The following is a 25,896-nucleotide window of genomic DNA, read 5'->3' on the forward strand; positions in this document are numbered from 1 at the left end:
ACCAGACAGCCTTCTGTGACGGCCAAATAGTAACCAGTTGGGGATGATCAGAAAGCTGTGAAAACATATGTAATTCACTCAGGTTGCCTAAATATCATGTAACCACAATTCATAAGGGAATCACATGTAAAAACACCTTATAACGTAAGGACAAAAGGATAAATGAAAAAAGGCCAAATCTTGAGATTACTTTCTTTTTATATTGATAGGTCAATTCTTTAATAGAAACTCTGAAGAGTATCAGCTTCTGCTAAAGACAACAGCGTTGATAATCTCCAGTTGTCTGGTCAGATACAAGCAGACCTGGTTCTTAAAAGGATAGCCACAGAAAGGGCTGGCTGCCAGGGACGTTGGATCCGCCTGCTCCAGTGAGCCGCGCATAAATCAAAAGGGCTGCACACCCTCCCATACCAGAACAAAGCCAGCAGTAACAAACCCGAGGGCCCTACGCTCAGCCAGCCAATGGCCATAGAAATGGGGCGGGACCTCGGGGGTAATGGACCAATAGGATGCGGTGGGGTTGGAGCTCTCCCCGGGTCCTAGGGCAGCGCGGGTTTGCAGCCCCCGCCCCAGGCCATGTGGGAGCCTCACAGCGCCGAGGCGTTCGTGGCAGCCCTCGGCGGGGTCTTCTTCCTGCTTCTCTTCGCCCTGGGGGTCCGCCAGCTGCTGAAGCAGAGACGGCCGTCGGGCTTCCCCCCGGGACCGTCGGGGCTGCCATTTATCGGCAACATCTACTCACTGGCCGCCTCGGCCGAACTCCCCCATGTCTACATGAAAAAACAGAGCCAGGTGTACGGCGAGGTACAGCCGACGGAGGGCCCGCGCCTTCCTCCCCGGGGTAGGGGATGGGGGTGGGAGTCCGATGCTCGTGGTTGCCAGTTGTCGGGACCCTGCTCCGTGTGCGCGCAGCGTGGGAGCAAGCCCGCTTCCTGTGCCAAGGGACAAGGTCCTCAGGCGGCGCCACTGCCGGGGGCTGGGGAAAGGAGAGCCCTGCCCATCCGTGAGCCCCGCCCACACCGACGCCCGCGGAATCTGGGCGGGATTGTCCCGCCCGCGAGGGCGAAGAGGTGCCGCTCCCGCGCATGTGCAGTGGGACCCTGGACCCGCGCCGGACGCCCCGTCGGGCGTCACAGGCGCCGACTTCAACGTTCGTTCCACGCGCCCGGCTTCTCGGGTTCACGGAACCTCACGCCGCGCGCGTAGGTTAGCGTCCCCTTACGGCTTCTGGGGATTTTCAGGGTTGAGTTAATGGTTAATAGGAGGTCTTTGGGTATTTGCATTTGAGAACGGCTGGTCTAGGCGTCTGCTGTGAGGAGGAGCGCAGGTGAAGGACTGTGAAAGAGCGAATGAATTAATGAGTGAAATCAGTGCGGTGTCCCACTGCTGTGCTGTCTACCTGGAGATAGGAGCGCCCTCGCAGCAAACACGGAGCCTCCCTTGCAGTGTGACCTCTCCAGGGCAGGTCTTCTAGTACTTTTTTTCGGCGGGGGAAATTTTGGCGCAGACCTGCTGAGTGACTTGTAGGGTTGCTGCACAGCTGCCAAAAGCAAGAGAAAGGCCAGAGTCCTAGCTTGCCTTGGGAAGAGTGTTCTAACGTGGAGGAGGCAGAAGTTTCCAGAAAACGCCTTGACCCAGCTCAGTTGATTTGTTTTAAATCCTTTCCTTTATAGGAAGCTACTAGCCAGACTCTGATAGGTTCTGTGATGAAGAGGTGAAGAAGGCAGTGTCAACATAAAAAAATGCCTGATGTGAGAGTTGGGAGTTAAATTTTATTTGGGGGCAAAATGAGGACTGCAGCCTGGGAGACAGCACCTCAGATAGCTCTGAGAAGCTGTTCCAGAGGCAATGGGGTAAGGCCGATATTTATGTGACTTTGGTGAAGGGGTTGTTCATGTAATCTGGGCACATATTTTTGCAGAAGGTTTTAGTAGTTGTGAGGAGAGGATGTCACCATGAATGAATTGAGTGCTTTTCTAGAAATGAAGAGATGTTAGAATTGGGTTCATAAATTCAGCTTCTGAAAATAGCAACCTATCTGAAGACCTGTTCTGCCAGTTTTTTGGAATGGAGTGCCTCCTTCCTGGTCTCCATCCTGACTGCCTTCAGGGCATAGTGAAGGTCAGCAGGTGCAACAGCACTTGATGTAGAGGTAGATGGCAAGTGCCAATTGGAAGTAGTTGACAGCAGTCACAGCCTGATTTTAGGTAGTTACAGTCCAGTGAGAGAGAAGCATTAATGATCAACCACAAATTGTGTGTGTTGTGAAAAAACAGGACTGTTGGGCAGTTGTGGCATTCAGGTTTGGGGTTACATTCATATTTAAACCAGTTTTTACAAGAATTATTCGAAGTTTCTGCAGTTCACTAATGGTCTCTATCACTATAGGAAGGCTGGACTTAAAGCAAATATATATAATTCTTAGATTTTATTTTCCATCCTCCAGTTCGTGAGTGTATTTGCATGGTTTTCATCAAATGTATTTGATTTCTGGTGTGTTGGTATGAAGTATCATCAGTATTACAGAGAAATCAGAAGATGTGAAAGAACAAGACCAGAGGTTGAGTCCTCTTTCAAAAAAGGTCAACATTTCTTAGGTTCTAGTTGATGTGGTGGTTGAACACTTCAGGCTAATGTTTACCATTTAAAGAGAACTGGGATTTTTTTTTACAGCTGATGCATTATCTTTGCTATTGTTACTTGTTTTGCATGATAAATCATTTGTTCTTTTATTCCCTTAAGATTAATTACTGAGACCTTGTACAAGGGCAAGTATCATACTCAGGCTTAGATCCCCAGATGGCTTAGGCAGAAAATGACTTCTCTTAAGAAAGCCATTCCTGGTTCTTTCTTTCTGGGGAACCCCTATCCCATCTGATGATAAACAATAGAATATATGAATGTGTTGGAAGATTGTCATCTTGGGATAGGTAGCTCTGGTTTAATGGATTTGTGGCACGAATTACCAGTTTTTTTGCTAGTACAACTATTTAAGGCAGCCATGGATCTTTACAGGCTTTCCTGATAGCTTAGTTGGTAAAGAATCCGCCTGCAATGCAGGAGACCTCGGTTCGATTCCTGGGTCAGGAAGATCCCCTGGAGAAGGGATAGGCTACCCAATCCAGTGTTCTTGGGCTTCCCTTGTGACTCAACAGGTAAAGAATCTGCCTGCAACGTGGGAGACCTGGGTTCGATCCCTGGGTTGGGAAGATCTCCTGGAGAAGGGAAAGGCTACCCACTGCAGTATTCTGGCCTGAAGGGTTCCATGGACAGTATTGTCCATGGGGTTGCAAAGAGTCGGACACAACTGAGCAACTTTCATTTCCACTTTGGATCTTTACAAAGTGGTCTTTTTACTTAAGGTGGTAAAATCAAATAGGACTAACTGTGTTATTATATCCAAGAGTGGAGGGAGAAGAAAATGCAGAAATTGAAAGGATGTATGCATTGAAGAGTAGACATTGTTTGAATAAGTCTATTTTAGACTTAAGTTGAAAACCACCTAAAGTATTAACCCTTTAATCTGATTGTTCTTTATCTTAGTTGTGAAACACCCCTACAGGTCTCTCATTGTCTTAGAGATATTTTCCAATTATGACAAAGTCTCAGAGTTGGTTTGAGTTTTTAATGTACTATACTTTTCTTGGAAGCGGAAGGAAACTATTATCTTCTATACTTCTAGAAGGTTGTGGAAAGTTTATATGTCTTATAAATAGAATCTTATTTTTCTACTATGTTTCATGATGATCTGGAGATGTGTGCTCAGAGAAAGTCATGGACTTTAAAATTGCTTATGAGAAGTGACAATCACTTCAAGTGACAACTACTTTTATGAAGTCTGTGAATTCAATTCTCCTTCGTAATTCTTGAAAGGAAGACAGCCAGTCTTCAAGTCTTATACAGTCATTTTAAAGACATTCTTATATAGAAGTGTACCACACTGAGACTTAACATTACCTTAGAGATCCATCCTGAATGTGTAAGCTTCTGCAGTGACTAATCTTAACCCAGATTTCAGAAGCATTCCCTAGCTAGCAAAACTAGTATGAGGGGTTTTAACAGATTATTTTCAGGTAATGCACATAAGGATAATAAAGTAATTACTTTGAGGCAAGTGGAGTTGACAACCTATAATTTATTTATACAGTAAGCATTTATTGAGATTTATGCAAGGCATTGAATGAGATTTTATGGAGTGTTCGAAGATGAAAGGGATGAAATCACTGAATCAAAAGAGTTTATAATTTAGCCAACAAGCAGAAGATAAGCATTCATATAATGCTTCTGGTTTTTTGTGCCAGTGCTATGTTGCTTCAGTCGTGTCTGACTCTTTGTCTGTAACCCATTGTAACCCACCAGACTCCTCTGTCCATGGCATTTACCAGGGAAAAATACTGGAGTGGGTTGCCATTTCCTACTCCAGGGGATCTTCCTGACCCAGGGAGTGAACCTGTGTCTCCTGCATTGGCAGGCAGGTTCTTTTCCATTAGCGCCACCTTTGGTAGTATTGAATTAAGTGCCATGGGAGCTTTTAAGCATGTGCTGTGGTGGTTCAAGGGAAAAAGAGAATGCACCAAGAAAGGCTTCATGGTGGTTGGTCCCTAAAGACTTGGTGGTTTGGACAGTATGGCAGTCAAGGGGGGCATTCCAAATGAGAATACAGCCCAAGCAAATGTTGAAAAGTATATGGCAATTACCAGTTTTTATCAAAGGACTTTTTACATTCCTCTGTTATTAGCACTTAGTCTATAGTGTTGTAAAATATGCTTAAATGTGTTTCTCCACCACTTTTCTTTAATTCAACATATATTTATCAGTTGTTAGCATATGCTATGTACTATCCTAATTGTGGAGATTTAGCAATGAACAAAACAAGTGGAAATCCCTGCTCTTGTGTGGTTTATATTATAGTGATGGAAGGGAGGCAGTGAGCAGGACAGGAACAATGTAAACACAGTAAGTATATAACATGTTAGAGTATAAAGTATAAAATAACTAAATTAGGGTAAGGAAGATGAAGAATACTAGGGGGTGAAATTTTAATGGGTTAGAGCAGGCCTCACTGCAAAAAAGGCATCTGAGAAAATACTGCAAGGAAGTGAAGTAGCAGGCTATGGGAATATCTAGGGGAAGAACATTCCAGGCCAAGGGAACAAGTACTAAGGCCTTGAAGCAGAAATATGCCATGTTGAGAGTCACCTGTAAAGAGACAAGAGGCAATTGAGATCATATAGAGGAGAAATGAAAGATTAGAGTGATGAAGATTACACTAAATGAAAGATTAGTGATGAAGCTGGTAAGAAACTGTCATATTTTGTCTGTATTGTTAAGTTGAAACATCATGACGGCTGAGAAGTGATGTGGGGCTTGGGTGAAAAATGGAGTCAACATGGCCAGCTCAGGACTTCCCTGGCTGTCCAGGGGTGAAGAATCTGTACTTCCTCTGCAGAGGGTGCAGATTCAATCTGTAATCAGGGAACTATGATCCAGCATGCTGTATAGTGTGGCTAAAAGAAAAAAAAAAAATCCAAAACAACAAACACCATGGGCAGTTTGGGACCTGAATATAGTTTAGGACATCTACCTGGTGTCCCAGAATTACGTGATATATGGAAAATCACACATCTGGTGTTGTAAGTATTGAGTGCTGAAAGTTGAGGAGGCACACAGGAGGAGGATTTTTTCTTTGTATTTACTTAAAATTATGCTTCTGGGAAAAGACTTTAAGACCATCCCCTTACTGCTTTGCAAACTGAAAAGAGCCCCTCCTTTGCTCAGCTGATAATCACTTCCTTTGTACTGAAACTCTCACACTGCCGCTATTGACATACCATTGCTTATGGCAGTCAGTCCACGACTCTTCCCCAAAGTTCCGGGTGTACCTTCTGCTCCGTTAGCAGGGTACATCCTTGTGCCAAAAACTCTTTTGCTCAGTTTGTTGATTCTGTTGCTACTTGGAGGTCTTTATCACTTTTTCTTCTGTAAATACTTCTGTTGAACTTCAGTTCTCTGCTAAGCCTCCATCCCACCCCCCCAAAATTGTGTGAATCATGGCCAAAATCCATTCTGCCTGTTTGCACAAAAATGAGGCTTGACTCAGTATTTTTGGCACTCAAAAACCTTCAGCTAGGGACTTCCATGGTGGTCCAGGGATTGAGAATCCGCTTTCCAATGCAGGGGACATGGGTTTGATCCCTGGTTGGGGAACTAAGATACTGCAGGATAACTACTGCAACAGGAGAAAGCCTGGATGCTGCAGCAAAGAGCCCTGTACACAGCGATGAACAGGGCTATATGGCCAAATTTTTTTTTTTTTTTAAGTTCTCAGCCAGTGCCTGAGAGGATGAGGTTAAGCAATCATTGCATCTCACTGATAAGGTAGCACTGTTCCTTCACTGGATTAGGCCCCTATGTGGGGCTAACTAGAATAGAGTACCGGAGGTATGACATTTTAAGGGAACCTGTAGTGAAGCATGTGAGAAACTACAACAAGGAACAGGATGGATATTCCATCTTTTAGCTCAGAGGCAGCCACCTATACCAAAGTGGCAAATGCCTATACTCCAAGGTCAGATACCCTTAGGGCCCTCTGTTAACTTCATGGCATTCAGGGGCCTAAATAAATAAACCAGTGAGTTTCAGTATGTTTTGTTGAGGAAGGGGAAATTTTCCCCTCTGCCCCTCTTGAGTTCTTATGGCTGGACTAAGAATAGAATTGACACAAGACAGAGTAACAGGAGAGAAAGAAACACATTAGAATTCATGCGCATGGAGGTCTCGTAGAAATGGGATGGAGGAAATGACGAAAGCAGGCAGATTTTATATTTTTTAGATAAAGAACCAATAAATTTGCAAAGAATTGACAGGACAAGAAAAACTTTGGTTTTGGGTGCCCAATTAGTGAAGAATCTAAACAGGTCTTGTGATTGGGCAGTAAATTAAAGAAATAACAAGATTTGTTTAAAAAATGCTTCTCAGCCCCAAATTCCCTGTCTTTGGTAATCGGCAATAAGGAGTCCTAGGGTGATGAAAGTGAAAGTGGAGGGTGAAAAAGTTGGCTTAAAGCTCCACATTGAGAAAACGAAGATCATGGCATCTGGTCCCATCACTTCATGGGAAATAGATGGGGAAACAGTGGAAACAGTGTCAAACTTTATTTTTGGGGGCTCCAAAATCACTGCAGATGGTGACTGCAGCCATGAAATTAAAAGATGCTTACTCCTTGGAAGGAAAGTTATGACCAACCTAGATAGCATATTCAAAAGCAGAGACATTACTTTGCCAAGAAAGGTTTGTCTAGTCTATGGTTTTTCCTGTGGTCATGTATGGATTTGAGAGTTGGACTGTGAAGAAGGCTGAGTGCCGAAGAATTGATGCTTTTGAAGTGTGGTGTTGGAGAAGACTCTTGAGAGTCCCTTGGACTGCAAGGAGATCCAACCAGTCCATTCTGAAGGAGATCAACCCTGAGATTTCTTTGGAAGGAATGATGCTAAAGCTGAAACTCCAGTACTTTGGCCACCTCATGTGAAGAGTTGACTCATTGGAAAAGACTCTGATGCTTGGGGGAATTGGGGGCAGGAGGAGAAGGGGATGACAGAGGATGAGATGGCTGGATGGCATCACTGACTCAATGGACGTGAGTCTGAGTGAACTCCGGGAGTTGGTGATGGATAGGGAGGCCTGGCGTGCTGCGATTCGTGGGGTCACAAAGAGTCAGACACGACTGAGCGACTGAACTGAACTGAACTGAGGGCTTCCCTGGTGGCTCAGGTGGTAAAGAATCTGCCTGCAATGCAGGAGACCCAGGTTCAATCCCTGGGTCGGGAAGATCCCTGGAGAAGAAAATGGCAACCCACTCCAGTATTCTTGCCTGGAGAATTCCATGGACAAAGGAGCCTGGTGGGCTACAGTCTGTGGGGCCATAAAGAGCTGGGACATGACTGAGCAACTAACACCAGCACAACAACCTCCATATGCAGAGAGTACACCTTTCACATGAGAGATTTATTTCCTACTTTCAGGGAGATAAAAAGAGAGAGGTGTCCCTCATTTTTATTTATTTTTATTTTGGCTTGCAGGATCTCAGTTCCCTGCCAGGGATCACACCCAGGCCACAGCAATGGCAGTTCCAAGACCTAACCAGTAGGCCACAAGCGAACTCCCTAGAGTATCCTTTTTGTGTTGGCCATTTCTTCATTAACTTTTAATTCAAAATAATTAATGTGCCATTGAGGCATATTTTGGGATTACATATCCCAGGCCCCAGCAAAAGTTGTCTTCAGTTTCAAGTCTCTTGGGCCTTCGACAATCCCCTCCCCTACCTAAACCTAGAATAATAAATGATATATAGATGGAGTCACCTCCTCAATTTTTCTTGGAAATAAACAGAGGTTCTGAGAGATCATTGACTGTTTTGAGTTGGAATGAATTTTAAAAGCGCATATAACTCAAGTATTTCTTGATTTTCTATAGCAGCCCCGAAGCCCAAAAACATTAAGGGTTCTATCCAGTGACCTATATCTGTTTAATGGCAAAGCTTAAAGTATAACCCAGACCTCCTCAATCTGGTACTGTTTGCATTACAGCATTTACAAGATTATGTCTTCAGTCATTGAATGTGTAATGAAATCATTGTGCTTGATAGGCACTCTAAACAGTCAACTTGGTAATAAATGCCAGTATTTTCAAGAAATAACAAATACTGAGAGAGCTGGACTTAGTACATGTAGATTTCTCTGGTTATATTTCTCAATATATTTTTCCATTTAAATGTTTTTCTTTTCTTCTCAAAGATCTTCAGTTTGGATCTTGGAGGTATATCAGCTGTGGTTCTAAATGGCTATGATGTAGTAAAGGAATGCCTTGTTCATCAAAGTGAAATTTTTGCAGACAGACCATGTCTTCCTTTATTCATGAAGATGACAAAAATGGGAGGTATGTTTGTTTTCACCTATCTAGTGATTTACTAAACTATTATAAATCGCAGTTCTTATTTTATGTAAATTTATTACATAGTAGTGACTGAACAACTTACTTACAACAACAGACTTAGGGACTGAACAACAACAATCACATAGTAGAGATTGGTTTCTGTTGTACTGATTAATTTATACCGTTCTGTTACAAGTCATGTCTGACTCTGCAACCCCGTGGACTGCAGCACGCCAGGCTCCTCTGTCCTCCATTATTTCCTGGAGTTTGTGAAAATTCATGTCTGTTGAATGTGTGATGCTATCTAACCATAACCACCTCATCCTCTGCTGCCCCCTTCTCCTTTTGCCTTCAGTCTTTCCCAGAATCAGGGTCTTTTCCAGTGAATCAGCTCTTCACATCAGGTGACCAAAGTATTGGAGCTTCAGCCTGGCATCAGTCTTTGCAATGAATATTTGGAGTTGATTTCCTTTAGGATTGACTGGTTTGATCTCCTTGCTCTCCAAGGGACTCTCAGAGAGTCTTGCCCAGCACCACAATTTGAAAGCATCAGTTCTTCCGTGCTCAGCCTTCTTTATGGCCCAACTCTCACATCTATACCTGACTACTGGAAAAAAAGTAGTCAGGCTTAAATTGAAGAAAATAGGGAAAACTGCTAAGACATTGAGGTATGACCTATATCAAATTCCTTATGATTATATAGTGGAGGTGATGAATAGATTAAAGGGATTAAATCTGGTAGACAGAGTGCCTGAAGATTGTGGACAGAAATTCATACTGATTAATAGGAAAGCATTAATTAGTTAATTTAAGTTTTAGAACCTAACATTTGAGGACTTTTAGGCTGTATTACACTCATATTTTACACGCTAATTCTTCTCTTGTAATCTAGTTCTAATAAATACTGTAAATGATGTTTTAAAGAATTAGCACAAGCAGGTTTTGTGAAACAAGTATACATATGTGTGCACACATACTGGAATCAGAAGTATGTTTTAAGCTAGTCTTGAGTGCTTGGTGACATTTTATGATCATTTTACTTCTAAGTTTATAAACCCTGAAACAGCCTTTCTTAACTACTAATTAATATGATATGTAAATGAAGAACTGTACGGTATGTGTGAAGGACTAGTATTCTCTATGGTTTAGTCTTGATCAGTATCAGATGATTATATATTCAACAAGAGAGAAAGGCTGAAAGTTAATGGATGAGAAGAAAGCAACAGAAGACTAACATAGAATGTTGATGTCTATACATCCGTTTTCATAGTTAATAGTATGAGTTTTTATGAACTTCAAAATTTTCCAATTTAACGAGAGCTTCACACTTCATTTCCAAGAAAAATGCAATAGCTTGGTTACATAGACTAAAATATACATAGATTTAAAATGAAGAAGATAAAAAGTAACTATTAAATTGCAAAGCCAATCAACTTGTGCAAAGAAAATACCAACTTAAAAGGCTGAATTATCAGGCCAGGGTATGATGAACCTTGAAAGCAATAGTATAACTAAAAAGCAAATCTCCAACTTCTTAAATACTCTTCTAAGTAATAATTAGACCAACAAAGAAATTATACCACAAGTATAACAGAAGACCTTTTAGGAAATTATGAAAATGAATGATATGATCAGAATAATATTTAGGATAAAATATATGTTTTTTGGCATCGCCTTTAGTTGGAATGAAAAACATTCCATTAGAATTGGATTGGAATAAAAGCTGACCTTTTCCAGTTGTGTGGCCACTGCTGAGTTTTCCAAATTTGCTGGCATACTGACTGCAGCACTTTCACAGCATCGTCTTTTAGGATTCTAAATAGCTCAACTGGAATTCCATCACCTCCACTAGTTCCTAGTGATGCTTTCTAAGGCCCACTTGCCTTTGCATTCTAGGATGTCTGGCTCTAGGTGAGTGATCACACCATCGTGGTTATCTGAGTAATGAAAATCTTTTTTGTGTGGTTCTTCTGTGTATTCTTGCCACCTCTTCTTAATATCTTCTGCTTCTGTTAGGTCCATACCATTTCTGTACTTTATTGTGCCTATCTTTGCATGAAACGTTCCCTTGGTGTCTCTAATTTTCTTGAAGAGATCTCTAGTCTTTCCCATTCTATTGTTTTCCTCTATTTCTTTCCACTGATCACTGAGGAAGGCTTTCTTATCTCTCCTTGCTATTCTTTGAAACTCTGCATTCAAATGGGTATATCTTTCCTTTTCTCTTTTGTCTTTAGCTTCTTGTCTTTTCACAGTTATTTGTAAGGCCTCCTCAGACAGCCATTTTACTTTTTTGCATTTCTTTTTCTTGGGGATGGTCTTGATCCCTGCCTCCTGTACAGCGTCACGAACCTCTGTCCATAGTTCTGCAGGCACTCTGTCTATCAGATCTCATCCCTTAAATCTATTTCTCACTTCCACTGTATAATCATAAGGGATTTGATTTAGGTCATACCTGAATGGTCTAGTGGTTTTCCCTACTTTCTTCAATTTAAGTCTGAATTTGGCAATAAGGAGTTCATGATCTGAGCCACAGTCAGCTCCTGGTCTTGTTTTTTGCTGACTATATAGAGCTTCTCCATCTTTGGCTGCAAAGAATATAATCAGTCTAATTTCGGTTTTGACCATCTGTCCATGTGTAGTTTTTTCCTGTGTTGTTGGAAGAGGGTGTTTGCCACGACAGTGCGTTCTCTTGGCAAAACTTTGTTAGCCTTTGACCTGCTTCATTTTGTACTCCAAAGCCAAATTTACCTGTTACTCCAGGTGTTTCTTGATTTCCTACTTTTGCATTCCAGTGCCCTATAATGAAAAGGACAACTTTTTTGGGGTGTTAGTTCTAGAAGGTCTTGTAGGTCTTCATAGAACCATTCAACTTCAGCTTCTTCAGCATTACTGGTTGGGGCATAGACTTGGATTGCTGTGATATTGAATGGTTTGCCTTGGAAATGAACAGAAATCATTCTGTCATTTTTGAGATTGCATCCAAGTACTGCATTTCGGACTCTTTTGATGACTGTGATGGCTACTCCATTGTTCTAGGGGATTCTTGCCCACAGTAGTAGATATAATGGTTATCTGAGTTAAATTCACCCATTCCAGTCTATTTTAGTTCATTGATTCGTAAAATGTCGATGTTAACTCTTACCATATCCTGTTTGACCAATTCCAGTTTGCCTTGATTCATGGACCTAACATTCCAGGTTCCTATGCAATATTGCTCTTTACAGCATTGGACTTTACTTCCATCACCAGTCACATCCACAAATGGGTGTTGTTTTGCTTTGGCTCCGTCTCTTCATTCTTTCTGGAGTTATTTCTCCACTAACACATTCAAGTATGACCTAAATCAAATCCCTTACGATTATACAGTGGAAGTGAGAAATAGATTCAAGGGATTAGATCTGATAGAGTGCCTGATGAACTATGGATGGAGCTTCGTGACATAGTACAGGAGACAGGGATCAAGACCATCCCCAAGAAAAAGAAATGCAAAAAGGCAAAATGGTTGTCTGAGGAGGACTTACAAATAGCTGTGAAAAGAAGAGACATGAAAAGCAAAGGAGAAATGGAAAGATATACCTATTTGAATGCAGAGTTTCAAAGAATAGCAAGGAGAGAAAAGAAAGCCTTCCTCAGTGACCAGTGGGGAAAAACAGAGGAAAACAATAAAATGGGAAAGACTAGAGATCTCTTCAAGAAAATTAGAGACACCAAGGGAACGTTTCATGCAAAGATGGGCACAATAAAGGACAGAAATGGTATGGACCTAACAGAAGCAGAAGATATTAAGAAGAGGTGGCAAGAATACACAGAAGAACTATACAAAAAAGATATTCATGTCCCAGATAACCACGATGGTGTGATCACTCACCTAGAGCCAGACATCCTGGAATGTGAAGACAAGTGGGCCTTAGGAAGCATCACTAGGAACTAGTGGAGGTGATGGAATTCCAGTTGAGCTATTTAGAATCCTAAAAGATGATGCTGTGAAAATGCTGCACTCAATATACCAGCAAATTTGGAAAAGTCAGCAGTGGCCACAGGAATGGAAAAAGTCAGTTTTCATTCCAATCCCAAAGAAAGGCAAAGCCAAAGAATGCTCAAACTACCACACAATTGCACTCATCTCACATGCTAGTAAAGTAATGCTCAAAATTCTCCAAGCCAGACTTTAACAATATGTGAACTGTGAGTTTTCAGATGTTCAAGCTGGTTTTAGAAAAGGCAGAGGAACCAGAGATCAAATTGTCAATATCTGCTGGATGATTGAAAAAGCAAGAGAGTTCAAGAAAAACATCTATTTCTGCTTTATTGACTATGCCAAAGCCTTTGACTGTGTGGATCACAATAAACTGTGGAAAATTCTGAGAGAGATGGAAATACCAGACCACCTAACCTGCCTCTTGAGAAATCTGTATGCAGGTCAGGAAGCAACAGAACTGGACATGGAACAACAGACTGGTTCCAAATAGGAAAAGGAGTGCGTCAAGGCTGTATACTGTCACCCTGCTTATTTAACTTATATGCAGAGTACATCATGAGAAATGCTGGGTTGGAGGAAGCACAAGCTGGAATCAAGAATGCCAGGAGAAATACCAATAACCTCAGATACACAGGTGACACCACCCTTATGGCAGAAAGCAAAGGACTAAAGAGCCTCTTGATGAAAGTGAAAGAGGAGAGTGAAAAAGTTGGCTTAAAGCTCAACATTCAGAAACTAAGTTCACAGCATCTGGTCCCATTACTTCAAGGCAAATAGATGGGGAAACAGTGGCAGACTTTATTGTTTTGGGCTCCAAAACCACTCCAGAATGGTGTTTACAGCCATGAAATTAAAAGACGCTTACTCCTTGGCAGGAAAGTTGTGACCAATCTAGTCAGCATATTAAAAAGCAGAGATATTACTTTGCCAACAAAGGACCATCTAGTCAAGGCTATGGTTTTTCCAGTAGTCATGTATGGATGTGAGAGGTGGACTATAAAGCTGAGCGCCAAAGAATTGATGTTTTTGAACTGTGGTGATGGTGAAGACTCTTGAGAGTTCCTTAGACTGCAAGGATATCCAGCCAGTCCTTTCTAAAGGAGATCAGTCCTGAGTATTCATTGGAAGGACTGATTCTGAAACTGAAACTCCAGTACTTTGGCCACCTGATGGGAAGTGCTGACTCATTTGAAAGGACCCTAATGCTGGGAAAGATTGAAGGCAGGAGGAGAAGGGGATGACAGAGGATGAGATGGTTGGATGGCATCACCAACTCAATGGACATGAGTTTAGATAAACTCCGGGAGTTGGTGATGGACAGGGAGGCCTGGCCTGCTGTAGTCCATGGGGTCGCAAAGAGTCAGATACGACTGAGCGACTGAACTGAATTGATCTCCCGTAGCATATTGGGCACCTGCACACCTGGGGAGTTCATCTTTTAGTGTCCTATCCTTTTGCCTTTTCATGCTGTTCATGGGGTTCTCAAGGCAAGAAGAATGCTGAAGTGGTTTGCCATTCCATTTTCCAGTGGACCTTGGTTTGTCAGAACTCTCCACCATGACCCACCCGTTTGGGTGGCCCTACATGGCATGGCTCATAGTCATTGAGTTAGACAAGGCTGGGGTCCATGTGATCAGTTTGGTTAATTTTCTGTGATTGTGGTTTTCATTCTATCTGCCCTCTGATGGATAAGGATAAGAGGCTTATGGAAGCTTCTTGATGGGAGAGACTGACTGAGGGAGAGTCTGGGTCTTGTTTTGATGGGCAGGGCCATGCTCAGTAAATCTTTAATCCAGTTTTCTGTTGATGGGTAGAGCTGTGTTTCCTCCCTGTTGTTTGACCTGAGGCCAAACTATGGTGGAGGTAATGAAGATAATGGCAACCTCCTTCAAAAGGTCCCATGCACTTCTGCATTCAGTGCCCCTGACCCTTAAGCAGGCCACGGTCAACCCAAGCCTCCACCAGAGACTCCTGGACACTCCCAGGCAAGTCTGGGCCAGTCTCTTGTGGGGCCACTGCTCCTTTCTCCTGGGTCCTGGTGCATACAAGATTCTGTATGTGCCTGCCAAGAGTCTGTTTCCCCAGTCCTGTGTAAGTTCTGGAGGCACTATGGTGGGGTTAATGGCGACCTCCTCCAAGAGGGCTTATGCCATTCATACCCAGGTCTACTGCACCCAGAGCTCCTGCCCCTGTGGCTGGCCAGTGCTGGCCCGTACCTTCGCAGGAGACACTCATACACAGCTCTGGCTCAGTCTCAGTCTCTGTAGCATCTCTGGATCCTGGTGTGCACAAGGTGTGTTTGAGCCCTCTGAGTGTCTCTGGTGCATAAGGGGTTTGATTCTAAACACGATTTCACCCCTCCTACCCTCTTGCTGGGGCTTCTCCTTTGCCCTTGGACATGGGGTATCTTTTTTTGGTGGGATCCAACATTCTCCAGTCGACGGTTGTTCAGCAGTGAGTTGTAGTTTTGGAGTTCTCGCAGGAGAAGATGAGCACACACCCTTCTACTGTGCTATTTTACACCCCTGGAAAGAGTGTAATCCTAAAGAATTTCCAATCCCAAAGAAAAGCAATGCCAAAGAATGTTCAAACTACCACACAATTACAGTCATCTCACATGCTAGCAAAGTAATGCTCAAAATTCTCCAAGCCAGGCTTCAGCAGTACGTGAACCATGAACTTCCAGATGTTCAAGCTGGGTTTAGAAAAGGCAGAGGAACCAGAGATCAAATTGCCAACATCCATTGGATCATCGAAAAAGCAAGAGAGTTCCAGAAAAATAATCTATTTCTGCTTTATTGACTATGCCAAAGCCTTTGACTGTGTGGATCACAACAAACTGTGGAAAATTCTTCAAGAGATGGGAATACCAGACCACCTGACCTGCCTCCTGAGCAATCTGTATGCAGGTCGAGACGCAACAGTTAGAACTGGACACGGAACAACAGACTGTATATTGTAACCCTGCTTATTTAACTTATATGCAGAGTACATCACGTGTAACGCTGAGCTGGATGAAGCACAAGCTGGAATCAAGATTGCCAGGAGAAGTATCAGTAACCTCAGATATGCAGATGACACCATCCTTACGGCAGAAAGCGAAGAAGAACTAAAGAGCCTCTTAATGAAAGTGGAAGTGGAGAGTGAACTCAACATTCAGAAAACTAAGATCATGGCATCCAATTCCATGACTTTATGGCAAATAGATGGGGAAACAGTGGAAACAAAGAGAGTTTATAGTTTGGGCTCCAAAATCACTGCAGATGGTGACTGTAGCCATAAAATTAAAAGACACTTGCTCCTTGGAAGAAAAACTACGACCAATCTAGACAGCATGTTAAAAAGCAAAGACATCACTTTGCCAACAAAGGTCCATCTAGTCAAAGCTATGGTTTTTCCAGTAGTCATGTATGGATGTGAGAGTTGGACCGTAAAGAAAGCTGAGCACTGAAGAATTGATGCTTTTGAACTGTGGGGTTAGAGAAGACTCTTGAGAGTCCCTTTGACTGCAAGGAGATCAAACCAGTTAATCCTAAAGGAAATCAGTCCAGATTCTTTATTGGAAGGACTGATGCTGAAGCTGAAACTCCAATACTTTGGCCACCTGATGGGAAGAACTGACTCATTTGGAAAGACCCTGATTATGGGAAAGATTGAAGGCATGGGGAGAAGGGGATGACAGAGGATGAGATGGTTGGATGGCATCACTGACTTGATGGACATGAGTTTGAGTAAGCTCTGGGAGTTGGTGATGGACAGGGAGGCCTGGCATGCAGCAGTTCATGGAGTCGCAAAGAGTCAGACAGGACTGAGCGACTGAACTGAACTGTTTTTTGAAACTATAAATTTATAGTTTAGACTGTTTTTATCATGAAGAAATAATAAGTATTCAGCTTAAGATTTTCAAGGAAATAATAAGAGAAAAAACAGAAAATTAGATGTGGAGTTTTGTTGTTGTTGTGGCCACAGTGTGTAGCTTGTAGCATCTTAGTTCCTAACAAGGGATTGAACACAGGCAAACGACAGTGAAAGTGTGGATCAAATTGAACACTGAACTAACCACTAACCACTGAACCACCAGGGAATTCCCTAGATGTGTGATATTAAGATACATGTACACTAAACTCTATATACTCAGAACTGGGAAATCAGATCCACCATAAACCCACTGTTTGAATAGGAAAAAGTGGCCCCTTTTTGGTGGGTTTGGCCCATGCCTAGGCATACAGATTGGCCAGTGTAGGCTTATAATCAGGTTCCTGTGTACCGTCTTATATGTAATTATATGCATATGTTACAAACATGTATCCTATATGCATACATTTCCCTTGGGCTTGCTGTCATCTCAGTGCCTGTGCACTAGTTCTCTACCTGCAGTGATCTTTCCTTGGATATCTGCCTGACTCACTTCCATCCTCTATGCCTTTACTTATGTCACCTTCTCACTGAGTGTTTTCCTGACCACTCTTACGTCTCTTACCTTGCTAAAGAATTTGTTTGACTCTTCTCGGTAGTATGTAAGGTCCATGAGAAAGAGCCATCTTTGCCTCTTTTTTTACTGATATATATCCCTGGCACTTTAGCTCCAGAAATACATTCATGTTGAGTGAATAGTCATCTGGGAGTATGGGGAAGAAAAGAGAGTATGGAATATAAGATTGTTGCACAGCCTTAAAGACCCTCTTATGTATGGTTAACTTTATCATCAGTTCAGTTCAGTCCAGTCACTCAGTTGTGTCCGACTCTTTGCAACCCCATGAATCTCAGCACGCCAGGCCTCCCTGTCCATCACCAACTCCCGGAGTTTACTCAGACTCATGTCCATTGAGTCGGTGATGCCATCCAGCCATCTCATCCAATGTCTAAGTTCCAAATTTTGTGCAACAGCTGTTGCACAAAAGTTGTTGAAATGTGAATTATATAGGCACCTCAGGTAGACTAGAGAACATGACGTTTTTCATGATAGGTAGACCTATGTACCAATTACAAATGAAATTCCAAGTGAACTACATGTTACATAAATATATGTGCCGAGGATATTTTTTTTCTTGATAGTTGATTTAAAGGGAAGATATTCCATAGTACATAGAACAGCAGAGTGTTCTGTGGAGACTCTGAAATTTTAAGGCAAGTAATATTAGAAGTTTGAGTTTCATGTTTGTCTTTTTAGTTTGGGCTGCTATAACAAAAATATATAGAGGATGAGTGGCTTAAACAATAAACATTTATTGTCACAGATCTGGAGGCTAGGAAGTTCAAGATCAAGGTGCTAGCAGAACAGTGTCTAGAAAGAGCCTGCTTCCTATAGACTGTAGACTGCTGTCTTCTCCTGTATCCTCAAAAAACCAAGGGCCATCATCTCCACCCACATCCCTTCTTATAAGGGCACTGAGCTCATTCATGAGGGCTCATGACCTAATATGGCTTCCCTGGAGGCACAGTGGTAAAGAATCTGCCTGCCAGTGCAGGAGACACCAGTTCGATCCCTCAGTCAGGAAGACCCCCTGGAGAAGGAAATTACCCACTCCCATATTCTTGCTGGGAAAATCCCATGGGCAGTGAAGCCTGGCAGGCTACAGTCCATGGGGTCAAAAAGAGTCTGACATGACTTAGCAAATAAACAACAACAAACTCATTCATGAGGGCTCATGACCTAATTACTTCCCAAAGGCCCCACCACCTGATACCATCACACTGGGAACTGGCAGCACATTCAGTCCTTAGCACCTCCTTTTGGGTTGAGTATTTCCACTACCTCATTCAGGCCATCCTTGCCTCTGCCAGTTATATTATCATGTTACATATGCCTTTCATGGGAGTAATTTGCATTCTAAAATCTAGTCTCTCAAAGCAGAAAATTTCTAATTCTAGAAAGATGATTTTTCAAGTATGTGTTTAGTCCAGAATAAAAAGTTGCCAACAGAACACACAGTCATTTGTCTTTTGTAATAAGCTTGTAGTAGAAGTTCAATAATAAAGTCATCCATGCTTACTTCACCCAGGTTCAATTACACAACATAGTTCAGTTTCTTGTGATGGAGATTATAGGTCTTTTCTGCCTGTCCTCAGGGAAGTATAGATAAGTGTATCGGTTTATAGTATTCCATGGCTACTGAGGAGTAAAGAATAGGGCTTGACTGCTGGGTCTAGTTTTAGTTTTATAGAAAATTTGAAGAAGAATGAATAACCATCTTCCCCAACCCCACTCTGCCACCATAGCATTTTTAACTGTTAGATACAGGGATGTAGGACTAATAAAATTTTTTAATAGTTTTATAAAAAGATAATTGGGAGAAAAATTACTAACCATCCCTTTTATTTTATTTTTTTTAGGCTTACTGAATTCCAGATATGGCCGAGGATGGGTTGATCACAGAAAATTAGCTGTAAATAGCTTTCGCTGTTTTGGATATGGCCAGAAATCTTTTGAATCTAAAATCTTAGAAGAAACCAAATTTTTCATTGATGCTGTTGAAACATACAATGGTAGCCCTTTTGACTTAAAACAATTAGTAACAAATGCTGTTTCAAACATAACCAATCTGGTCATTTTTGGAGAACGATTCACTTATGAAGACACTGATTTTCAGCACATGATTGAGTTATTTAGTGAAAATGTGGAACTAGCTGCCAGCGCCACAGTCTTCCTCTATAATGCCTTTCCATGGATTGGCATCTTACCTTTTGGAAAACATCAACAACTGTTTAGAAATGCAGCCGTGGTCTATGACTTTCTGTCTAGGCTTATTGAAAAAGCTTCCATCAACAGAAAACCTCAGTTACCTCAGCATTTTGTTGATGCTTATTTAGATGAGATGGAAAGAAGTAAAAATGACCCATCATCTACTTTCTCCAAAGAAAACTTAATTTTCTCTGTGGGTGAACTCATCATTGCTGGAACTGAAACTACAACTAATGTGCTGCGGTGGGCAGTTCTTTTCATGGCCCTTTATCCTAACATTCAAGGTGAGGATTCTCATCATCTTAAGATCTGTGCTTACATTTAGGGCTCACACATGTTTTACAGTCTTTGGCTGTATACAAAGCATTTCAGTTAGGAACTCCTGCTATGCTGTCCAAAAAGTGAAGTACTGAATAGCTATAAGGTTTTAAAAACTGTTAATTCATGTAAAAACCTCAGATATAAATCTTACAATACCTGTATTATAAATGAGGGAAAAGGCTAAGTGACTGATTTGCCCACTTCCTTCTAGTTCTAAGCCAGAACCTGAACCCTAGTTTTTTGGGAATTTTTGTTTGTTTGTTTGTTTGTTTTGGTTTGATTTTGGTTACACCACGCAACATCCAGAATCTTAGTTCCCCAACCAAGGATTGAACCCATGCCCTCTGCAGTGGAAACATGTAGTCTTTATAGCTGAACTGCCAGGAAAGTCCCAACCCTGGCTTTTTAAAAATTATTTATTTTTAATTGAAGGATGATTGTTTTACAATATTGTATTGGTTTCTGCCATACATCAACATGAATCAACCATAGGTATACATATGTCCCCTGCTTCTTGAACCTCCCTCCTAACCTCCCACCCCAGCCCACCTCTCTAGGTTGTTACAGAGCCCAGATTTGAATTCCCACTAACTCTTTACATGTGGTAGTCTATATGTTTCCATACTACTCTCCATTTGTCCCACCCTTTCCTTACCCCCAACCCTGTGCCCACAAGTCTGTTTTCCATGTCTGTGTTTCCATTGAAAGTGAAAGTCACTCAGTTGTGCCCAACTCTTTGTGACCCCATGGACTGTATATAGCCCACTTGGCTCCTCTGTCAATGGAATTGACCAGGCCAGAATACTGGAGGGGGATCCCTTCTCCAGGGGATCTTGCCAACCCAGGGATCAAACCCAGGTCTCCTGCCTTGTGGGCAGATTCTTTACTGTCTGAGCACCAGGGAAGCCCCTGAGTCCCCATTGCTGCCCTGCACATAGGTTCATCAGAAACATCTTTCTAGATTCCAGATATATGCATTAATATACAATATTTGTTTTTCTCTTTCAGACTTACCTCACTCTGTATAATAGGCTCTAGGTTCATCCACCTCATTAGAACAGACTCAAATATGTTCCTTTTATTCACTGAGTAATATTCCATTGTATGTGTATGTGTGTGTTTTTATATATATATCTCTCTCACAACTTTTTCCATTTATCTGTTGATGGATATTTGGGTTATTTCCATGTCTTAGCTATTGTGAATAGTGCTGCAATGAACATTACCAACCCTGGTTTTTTTTTTAATTGAAGTTTCTAATGCTTCATTCTTTTCCTTGATGAGAGTAATGTTATTCTAATTCTAGATTTGTTTAATTTTTATTACCTACGTGTGTTTCACAGCACAGTTACTTGGAGTCTCAGGTACTGGTTGTATAAGATATGTGGCATGTATTTAAGTAGAACTCCCAGATAATGAAAAATCTGAATCTGAATGTACCCATGGCATGTTGGCTGGTTATCTTTTGTTTAATCCTAAAGAGAGTTTACTTTAGATATAATTCTAAGAATTGCATAATAATGGGAACACTTTTTCTCTTACAGGACAAGTTCAGAAAGAGATTGACTTGATTATAGGACCCAGTGGGAAGCCTTCTTGGGATGAAAAGTGCAAAATGCCTTATACCGAGGCAGTTTTGCATGAAGTTTTAAGGTTCTGTAACATAGTGCCATTGGGGATTTTCCATGCAACCTCTGAGGATGCAGTTGTACGTGGTTATTCCATTCCTAAAGGCACAACAGTAATCACAAATCTTTATTCTGTACACTTTGATGAAAAGTATTGGAGAGACCCAGAAATATTCTATCCAGAGCGATTTTTGGACAGCAGTGGACATTTTGCCAAGAAGGAAGCTTTGATTCCCTTTTCCCTAGGTAAGAGAGCTTTTTCACAGGGGCTTAACTTTAGAACAAAGTATAGTGATGATTAATTATGTGTAACATCTTAATCTGAAGCATTTTGTTGCAGAATTAATATCCCAACTCTGAAAACAGCATTGACTCTTATAGGAGAGAATGGTTTAATTAGATGTCATTAACACCTGTTTTTACTCAAAATAAACAAGGCATAATTTAGCAGCTAGAAAGTAACTGATGAGAAGCTCTGGCTTTTATTGAAAATCTCTTGCTTGTGAATTTTGACTTGTAATCAAAAATTTGTAGAGCTGGAAGTCAGTAACAGGCACCTTGAGAAACTGAGACCCAGGGACAGGAATGGCATCATAATTTAAAGTGAAACTGGAATCTAGCTCTCCTGATTTTTAATTATTATACCTTATCTCCAAAAATATTGCATCTCCTGAGAAAAAGTACATAGATCACAAGACCCATGGAAGATGGCTTGGAGAAATCTTTTCATTGGGGAAGGGTACACATACAGTCATTTGAAATGAAATGAACTTCTCCCGGGTCAATAGAACTAAGTGTTACACCTTAGATCTTTCATGGCATATCTCAGGCTCCGTTGCAAAGGAAGCAGAGACTGGAACTAATGAGCTTACAAAAGTACATGACCTGACAAAAGAAGGTAAAAAATGGGCCCTGGGAACTGAAATGCTAGGGCCCATTTCTATTCTTTGGAGCTTAAGAAAATCCTTTAATAAACATAACTTCCTCTCAGTTCAGTCGCTCAGTCATGTCCAACTCTGCGACCCCATGGACCACAGCACACCAGGCCTCTGTGTCCATCACCAACTCCTGGAGTTTACCCAGACTCATGTCCATTGAGTCAGTGATGCCATCCAACCATCTCATCCTCTGTCATCGCCTTCTCCTCCCGCTTTCAATCTTTCCCAGCATCAGGGTCTTTTTCAATGAGTCAGCTCTTCCCATCAGGTGCCCCAAATACTGGAGTTTCAGCTTCAACATCAGTCCTTCTAATGGACACTCAGGACTAATCTCCTTTAGGATGGACTGGTTGGATCTCCTTGCAGTCCAAGGGACTCTCAAGAGTCTTCTCCAGTACCACAGTTCAAAACCATCAATTCTTCCTTTGGCCCTCAGCTTTCTTTGTAGTCCAACTCTCACATCCATGCACGACTATTGGAAAAACTGTAGCTTTGATTAGACAGACGTTTGTTGGCAAAGTGATGTCTCTGCTTTTTAATATACTGTCTAGGCTGGTCATAACTTTCTTGCCAAGGAGTAAGCGTCTTTTAATATCATGGCTGCAGTCACCATCTACAGTGATTTTGGAGCCCCCAAAAACAAAGTCAGCCGCTGTTTCCACTGTTTCCCCATCTACTTGCCGTGAAGTGATGGGACCAGATGCCATGATCTTCGTTTTCTGAATGTTGAGCTTTAAGCCAACTTTTTACTCTCCTCTTTCACTTTCATCAAAAAGCTCTTTAGTTCTTTGCTTTCTGCCATAAAGGTGGTATCATCTGAATATCTGAGGTTATTGATATTTCTCCCGGCAGTCTTGATTCCAGCTTGTGCTTCATCCAGCCGAGTGTTTCTCATGATGTGCTCTGCATATAAGCTAAATAAACAGGGTGACAATATACAGCCTTGACGTACTCCTTTTCCTATTTGGAACCAGTCTGTTGTTCCATGTCCAGTTCTAACTGTTGCTTCCTGATCTGCATACAGATTTCTCAAGAGGCAGGTCAGGTGATCTGGTATTCCCATCTCTCTCAGAATATTCTCCAGTTTGTTGTGATCCACACAGTCAAAGGCTTTGGCATAGTCAATAAAGCAGAAATAGATGTTTTTCTGGAACTCTCTTGCTTTTTTGATGATGTAGCAGATATTGGCACTTTGATCTCTGGTTCCTCTGCCTTTTCTAAAACCAGCTTGAACGTCTGGAAGTTCACAGTTCACATATTGCTGAAGCCTGGCTTGGAGAATTTTGAGCATTACTTTACTAGCTTCTGAGATGAGTGCAGTTGTGCGGTAGTTTGAGCAGAGTTTTCCAAATTTGCTGACATGTTGAGTGCAGCACTTTCACAGCATCATCTTTTAGGATTTGAAATAGCTCAACTGGAAGCTCCATCACCTCCACTAGCTTTGTTCCTAGTGATGCTTCCTAAGGCCCACTTAACTTCCTCTAACATTCTTTAAATACCAGAGTTCCTGAAAGATATGTATTAAACATAAGTTTTGGTAAATAATTTTAAAAAACCATTATGCCTGCTTTCTGTTTAGGGAGAAGACATTGTCTTGGAGAACAGCTGGCTCGGATGGAAATGTTCCTGTTTTTCACAGCATTGCTTCAGAGGTTTCATTTGCATTTTCCACATGAACTGGTTCCAAATCTGAAGCCCAGGTTAGGCATGACATTGCAACCCCAGCCCTACCTCATCTGTGCAGAAAGACGCTGAAAGTACACAGATGTTTTGTGGAACAAGTTGTTTGCCTCACCCCCAAACCTTATTTAATTCCTGTGTTTGGACAGGAATCACAGCATCATAAAACCAAATGAACAGAGATGTTTCTTTAAAAACATCTACCATAATAATATGCATTAGTGTTAGTCGCTCAGTCGTGCCCAACTCTTTGCCACCCCATGGACTGTAGCCCACCAGGCTCCTCTGTCCGTGAGATTTTCCAGGCAAGGATACTGTAGTGGGTTGCCATTTCCTTCTCCAGGGGATCTTCCCAACCCAGGGATCAAACCTGGGTCTCCTGCACTGCAGGCAAATTCATTACCGACTGAGCTACAAGAGAAGCTCAATAATATGCCTTAGCCATTGTTTTTTCCTTATAAGTCTTATGACTTATAAGGTGGAATTATCTGAGGAAAACAGAGGTGCAGTCTATTCTGATTTGCTTCAAATAGCTGCCAGTGCCAGCTCCTTTCTAATCAGGTATTGTCATTAGTAGATTGTGTTACCACACAATCCAGTCCAGTTTCATAGTGGACTAAAGAAATTAGAACCCAAATAAGTGAGTTTGGACTACAGAGGTATTTTATTAGACTCAGTGATAGATGACAGAATATATATTATACAGTATATTTAATATAAAACCTGCTAATACTTTCAAGTCTTACTTCGTACTATAGTTTCATAAGAGTTGTATCATTTTTCCTACATATGAGGGTCCCTATGATATATAATAATGATATGATATTGATAATGATATATAATAATGTATTTAAAAATGACAGGTAGCATGACCTAGATGCTTCATGGTGTAATAAAGATCCTGTTTCTTCATATCCCTCAAGTTTGCTTTCCAGATGATACTAGCTTTATCTTAAGGCTGGCTTATGGAAGTACATGTTCTTTGCCCATGTCCTTTCAAGATATTGAGCTTGGATTGTTTTTGGGAGAGTAAAGGAGCTTTTCAGATGTTCCCTTAAGACTGTTCTTTGTGTCCCATAGGTCCTAACTAAGCTATGTGTCTACTCATTAACACTGTGTCTTGGGACTTCCCTATCAGTCCATTGGTTAAGACTCTGTGGTTCCAATGCAAGGGACACAGGTTCGATCCCTGGTCAGGGAACCAAGATCCCACGTGATATATGGCCAAAAAAACAAAATAAAAACAAAAAACCTGTCTTGTGAACATGAAAGCAACCCAAGTGCCCAGTAATAAATGATTGGATTAATAAAACGTGAGATATATATATGCTATTTATTTTCTTTACCTTGTATCGAAGGAAATGTTGTATTTTTCCCTAATCAAGGTAATGCAAACCTGATGAAAATTATTTAAGTATGTAGATTCACAACTTGTTAATGTTAGAAGAGGTCTGATCTCACTTGATGTGCTCATTTTATGGCTAAGGAAGTAGGCATTCAGACAGGGAAATGAAAAGCATGACCCTCTTTCACCTCATCCATGTATTTTTTTAATCCAAACTGTTTATTGGGATGGTTCCTCATTCATCCTGATTCAGAGTGCTTTTAGTGCTTCCATCTGAAGGAACATCCTTTTGTAAGCCTTGTTTTTCCTGCTGTGGGTGGTGGAGTCTTGCTGACTTTGCCAGAGTCCTAGTTAGCACATGGCTAACCATGGTGGTGATCTTCACAGCATTCTGG

General features: G+C 41.6%; 1 protein-coding gene across 7 annotated transcripts; it reads left to right on the forward strand.

Moving 5' to 3' along the window:
* The first annotated feature begins 212 nt into the window (after positions 1-212).
* CYP2R1 (cytochrome P450 family 2 subfamily R member 1) lies at positions 213-25,475 on the forward strand. 7 transcript variants are annotated; one of them, NM_001434817.1, is made up of 5 exons: positions 539-801; positions 8,790-8,931; positions 19,241-19,873; positions 21,455-21,784; positions 24,056-25,468. In NM_001434817.1, exons 1-5 carry the CDS (start codon positions 577-579, stop codon positions 24,229-24,231), a joined length of 1,506 nt encoding a protein of 501 aa, NP_001421746.1. In that variant the 5' UTR covers positions 539-576; the 3' UTR covers positions 24,232-25,468. The 7 variants fall into 7 exon arrangements, with proteins under 7 accessions (XP_005216114.1, NP_001421746.1, NP_001069735.1 ...); NM_001434818.1 differs by lacking the exon at positions 539-801 and adding an exon at positions 1,092-1,203; XM_059874949.1 differs by lacking the exon at positions 539-801 and adding an exon at positions 1,229-1,850 and having other exon boundaries at positions 24,056-25,475.
* The last annotated feature ends 421 nt before the right edge of the window (positions 25,476-25,896 follow it).

This window comes from Bos taurus, chromosome 15 (assembly GCF_002263795.3).
Source record: "Bos taurus isolate L1 Dominette 01449 registration number 42190680 breed Hereford chromosome 15, ARS-UCD2.0, whole genome shotgun sequence".
NCBI classification, from domain to species: Eukaryota; Metazoa; Chordata; class Mammalia; order Artiodactyla; family Bovidae; genus Bos; species Bos taurus.

Bases quoted from the DNA above. Each gene is read 5' to 3' on its own strand.
- CYP2R1 (NM_001434817.1), top strand. From the start codon at position 577: ATGTGGGAGCCTCACAGCGCCGAGGCGTTCGTGGCAGCCCTCGGCGGG. The intron at 8,932-19,240 runs GTATGTTTGTTT...TATTTTTTTTAG, and splicing joins GAAGATGACAAAAATGGGAG to GCTTACTGAATTCCAGATAT. The intron at 21,785-24,055 runs GTAAGAGAGCTT...CTTTCTGTTTAG, and splicing joins TTTGATTCCCTTTTCCCTAG to GGAGAAGACATTGTCTTGGA.